The following is a 5,375-nucleotide window of genomic DNA, read 5'->3' as shown; positions in this document are numbered from 1 at the left end:
CCACATTCGGAACAAACTTTACATGTGTTGCACCACTACTGTTTAAGATCTAAGAATTACAAATCAAATGATAACTTACTGTAGAGGGGATGCCAATGCAAGACGTCTGTCTGAGCGCAGGTGTGTGCTTGAAAGAAAGTTGAATCAAGATTTGTCTTCTGTTATGTGCCAGTCGGCTGATAAGTTATCAAACGCCCCTCCTCCTCCGAACCTTAGTATTTTGTATGTGCGTTGTTGTTTTTATTATCCCACATTTATGCACATATTTTAAACTGCCTTGCATATTTATATATAAAATCACTATTATAATATAATGAATGAGGTTTTTCTTCCCTCAGTCTTCCCTTGGCCCAGCTGTCCTGTTAAATAAAACCTGTAAAGACAAAGAGCTCTTTGTCTTTACAGGTTTTATTTCTTTGTTATTGAGCTGCAGTTACACAACGCAGATGTAAGTTAAACATTAACAATCATTAGAGCTTCATCAGCAGCCTATGTTAGAAACCATAAAACTATATAACTGTATGCACCATTCACCAGTATTAAACAGACTTTGACCATATTGCTGACCCTCTGGCAATAAAAGAAAAGAAAAAGGAATGTAAAGTAGATGTTTCAATGTGGTATCGCATATTTTTCTTTGTTTTAATTGTTTGTTGCTTGTTAATCCAACTTTCATGTTATACAGCATTTTAGTCAATTCTGATTGTTTTTTAAATAAACTTGATTTGATCTGACTTGTGTGGATGAGCTGCAGGTACAAAGTGCAGATCTAAGTTAAACATTATCGATGATGGGAATTCATCAGCAGCCTGCCTTATTAGACACCATAAAACTATATAATAATTGATAGGTTTTATATAGCGCTTGTAACTGTTAGTTGCTTGTGAATAACTACTAACAAGTCAATAACTACTAATAAGTACTAACTTTAATGTTGTACAGCATTTTGGTAAATTATGATCAGGATGCCAAGGCAAGTCGTCTGTCTCAACCCAGGTGTGTGCTTGAAAGAATAAGTAATAAAAAAGTACCCTACATCACCACATCTATATGTACGTTTGGGATTTGGAGTTTTTGAATATTTTCATCCGGCCACATTCGAACATTCCACTTCCACATCAGAACATCAAAGTGAACAGCCTTGTATGATGAATTGATTGATTTGATTTTATTCTGTTTGTCTTAACGCAAGTGTGTCTGTGAAATAAAGTGAAATCAAGATTAGTCTTTGACTATGTGCGGGTAAATGGTATAGTATTCTTTATATTCCTGTTGTTCATTCTGTTTTTTGTTCTTAATCAAAACTAAATTATTTTGAGGAACCTGGAACCAAACGTTAAGACTAGAATGTGTTTGTAAACCAAACTGTGGGCCCTGCTGCTGTAAACAACAACAACAGTGAAACAGTAACTTTTCAGGAAGCTTTCTAACTTCAAACAGTGTTCCAGGGATCTACATTTTCCCTGTGAGGAAAGTTTGTTTATTCAGTGTATAGAACACACCTTAGAAAATGTTTCACTTCTCTGATACACACAATGTTACATAATGCAGCTTTAAAGGTTTTTTTCTAACATATAGTATGGCCTCCTTTAGGGCGGGGCGGGTCAAATCATCAGACTTATACCCTGTCATTTAGGAGCCATACACTTAAGCCTACAGATGTTTTAAACAACACACAGTGGGGCGTATAATTCATTTTAATTGGAGCTCAAATTACATGGCCAAGTCCCAGTGAGTGAATTTAATACAGTGACCAAAGTGTATCTGCTTTTGTTCAATATATAATGATGATTATGAGACACAAACAGTAGCAAAGCTTCTCCTTATAATTTGACGAATTCTATTTTGGATCCAAAAGTGAAAGTTTGTTCCAGATGTGGGACAAGGGTTGTGTGTGTGTGTGTGGGGGGGGGGGGGGGGAGGAGGGGGAGTGTATGTGTGAGTGGGGGGAGAGGGGGTGTATGTGTGTGTGTGTGTGGGAGGGGGTGGTTTGGGTGTGAGTAAGTGCACTGCAAAAAATTCAAAAGGTAACATTATTCATATTTTGAATGCAACTAGATTTTTTCGAGTTTTGAGGCTAAAATAAAAAAAATTACGTTTGAAGGTAAACTGTCTACATTTGAGCCAACTCTTTATGTTTTGTTGAGATAACTTATAATTCATGTGTAATGCCTTGAATTTCTTTTTTGTTTTCTAACTTTTTATTTTTTGCAGTGCAGAGGAGAAATTTGGCAAGTGCCCTCGAAGTAAAGAGACGTGTGTGTGTGTGTGTGTGTGTGTGTGTGTGTGTGTGTGTGTGTGTCTCCTAGTGAGAGAGAGAGATGGTGAGAGAGTGTGTGAGTGTGTGTGTGAGAGAGAGTAAGAGCGAGAGTGAATGAGTGACTGAGTGTGAGAGAGAGAGAGAGAGAGACAGAGAGTGTGTGTGTGTGTGTGCGTGCGTGTGTGTGTGTGTGTGTGTGTGTGTGCGTGTGTGTGTGTGTGTGCATGCGTGCATGCGCGTGCGTGTGTGTGTGTGTATGTGCGAGTGTGTGTGTGTGTGTGTGTGCCCTCAAAGTAAAGAGATGTGTTGTAGTGTGAGATGGTTTAGTTTTCAGAGGAGCAGTGAAGCAGAGAGGAGTCTGAAACACTCAGTTGATCACAAGACGAGGACAGAGATTATTTCTAATACACGATGAAGATTGTCTGTATTTTTGTTCTGACTGTTTGTCTACATTATCTGTCGTTTTCTTCAGCCCAGGTAAGTTTACATGTGTTAAAATTATATGTATTTTTTAAATTTTGCTTTTGTTATTTTTATTATTTTTATTATGTATTTTTTAAACAATTTTTTAATATTTTTTATTTTTTTTTATTTTTTTTAAGATTTTATTTTAAACTGAGAAAATACAAGGGACCACAAAGTGATACAAGACATACACAGACAGTCACATAAATAAAATCAATAAAAAATATTATAAAAAAAAAAAGTAAAGTAAAATAAAACTAACAGTGCAAAATTGAATATTTCATGTGCTTATTGAGTCACTTTTCAAATGATGTGTGTTTAAGTAATTATTATATGTTTATTATATAATATGAAAAGCTAGAAAAGACTATATGAGGTTCCTCAATGTATATGCACTCTTTAGGTAAATTGATATTGACATTAGGAACAGCACATTCGATTTTTAATTTTTTATGAATTTAAGTTGAGACAATGCTGGTAGAAATATAATTTTTCAAGCACTGGTTAATTTTGAGATTTTTGTCTCTTTATCTTCCATAACATGTCTTCTTTCATACTAGTATAAATCAAAGGTCCAACGTGTACATTCAGGTGTTTATTTGACTAAACCTTGTCTGTTTGCGTCTGTATATTTCTCCTGTACAACCATCTTTAACGGACATTATCTCAACATTATAGTTATTTATTTTTTCAACACTCTGAACAAAAAATCTCAACTTCTAAAGCACTAACATCAACTAAACTTTCCATAAACATTCTCAGCACTATTCTGAAGGTTATTACAGAAGGATTTGTTCATATGTTGTTCACTGTCTGATTTATGAGACATTTAGTTATTTAAAAAACATGACGAAAATGCATTTTAAAGACATGTGTCCAAAACTTGCAAAAACTTGACACCAATATGTTATAAAAAAAATAAAAAATAAAACATCTACTGCCAAATTTGCATATTTATTCAAACATTTATGATTTTTTTTTTAATGCAATTGGATTACTGTTTTAATTCAGCTGCAGTGTCCGGCCCTGTCTGTCTGTCTGTCTGTCTGTCTGTCTGTCTGTCTGTCTGTCTGTCTGTCTGTCTGTCTGTCTGTCTGTCTGTCTGTCTGTCTGTCTGTCTGTCTGTCTGTCTGTCTGTCTGTCCGGCCCTAATGTGAAACATGTCTGAACGATCACAGCAGGCGTCTGTGTCAAAACTAAAAACTTAAAATGAACTAGGGGGAAATCATTTTATTTTATTTAACTTATTTTAACGCTGGATTATCAAATTAATTTAAGTTTTGTCTTGATTTTAACTAACATGTTTTGTGACTATGGGCCAGTTTCACAGACATGGAGTAAGCCTAGTCCTGCAGTTGGTAGAGCGGGTCGGCTAATGATCAAAGGGTTGGCGGTTCGATCCCTGCCCTGCCACCTGTGTCATAGTTGTTGTGTCCTTGGGCAAGACACTTCACCTTGCCTCGTGTGAATGTCGATAGTTAGCCTGCTATCGGTGTGTGAATGTGTGTGTGAATGGTAACGTGGGAAAGGAAAACAGGTCTCCCTTGTAAAAGAGTCTTCGGTCTCAATGGGATTTACCTGTAGAAATAAAGGTAAAAAAAAAAAAAAAAAGTGGTCTCTTAATTTTTTCCAGAGCTCAGCTGCATTTAATTTTACCAGTGCAAACACCAAAAAACAAACTTACTAGGCCTATGTGGCAGCATTGTTGCCTAACCTGTAATTTTTTATTTAATTTAAATGTTCTAGGCCTATTTCTATTCATTCGCTTTTCTAATGTGTTTTATGTATTTTAATCTTGCCCCTGTAAAGCACTTTGAATGGCCTTGTGTCTGAATTGTGCTATAGAAATAAACTTGCCTCTCCTAACTTCATGTTATTGTGAACACTGTAGCCGTCGATGTGAACGCGGGTCAAACTCTCACCCAGGTGTCATGGCAACAGGCCGCGACTCTAAAAACCCTCACCTCTATGAATAGACCTCACACCTGAGACAGACAGACAGACAGACAGAGAGAGAGAGAGAGAGAGAGACAGAGAGAGAGAGAGACAGACAGACAGACAGACAGACAGACAGACAGACAGACAGACAGACAGACAGACAGACAGACAGACAGACAGAGAGAGACAGGCAGGCAGACAGACAGAGACAGACAGACAGACAGAGAGAGAGACAGGCAGACAGACAGAGAGAGAGACAGGCAGACAGACAGACAGACAGACAGAGAGACAGACAGAGAGACAGAGAGAGAGAGAGAGAGAGAGAGAGAGAGAGACACAGAGAGAGGCAGAGAGGCAGACAGATAGACAGAGAGACAGCCTCGGCCAGCAGCAGACCCGGGTTCGATTCCAGCCCGCGGTCATTCTCTGCATGTCACTCCCCTCTCTGCCCCATTTCAACTCTGTCTCTACACTATCAATAAAGCATAAAAATGCCCAAAAAAGTATCTCTCTCTCTCTCTCTCTCTCTCTCTCTCTCTCTCTCTCTCTCTCTCTCTCTCTCTCTCTCTCTCTCTCTCTCTCTCTCTCTCTCTCTCTCTCTCTCTCTCTCTCTCTCTCTCTCTCTCTCTCTCTCTCTCTCTCTCTCTCTCTCTCTCTCTCTCTCTCTCTCTCTCTCTCTCTCTCTCTCTCTCTCTCTCTCTCTCCCCATTTC

At 37.9% G+C, this 5,375-nt stretch overlaps 1 protein-coding gene across 1 annotated transcript in view; it reads left to right on the top strand.

Moving 5' to 3' along the window:
- Positions 1–2,671: 2,671 nt before the first annotated feature.
- Positions 2,672–5,375, top strand: part of LOC307251143 (fibulin-7) — a gene marked incomplete at its 5' end in the record, with an annotated part of 13,158 nt that continues 10,454 nt past the window's right edge. The window contains one exon of the mRNA XM_080028464.1: positions 2,672–2,737. Within this exon, the coding sequence (XP_079884590.1) occupies positions 2,672–2,737 (66 nt within the window). The remainder of the gene's footprint in view (positions 2,738–5,375) is intronic.

Source organism: Ammodytes marinus (genome assembly GCF_949987685.1).
Source record: "Ammodytes marinus genome assembly, chromosome: 5".
Taxonomy (NCBI): domain Eukaryota; kingdom Metazoa; phylum Chordata; class Actinopteri; order Uranoscopiformes; family Ammodytidae; genus Ammodytes; species Ammodytes marinus.
Note: the sequence above shows the minus strand (reverse complement) of the source record. Positions and strands in the feature narration are given on the sequence as shown.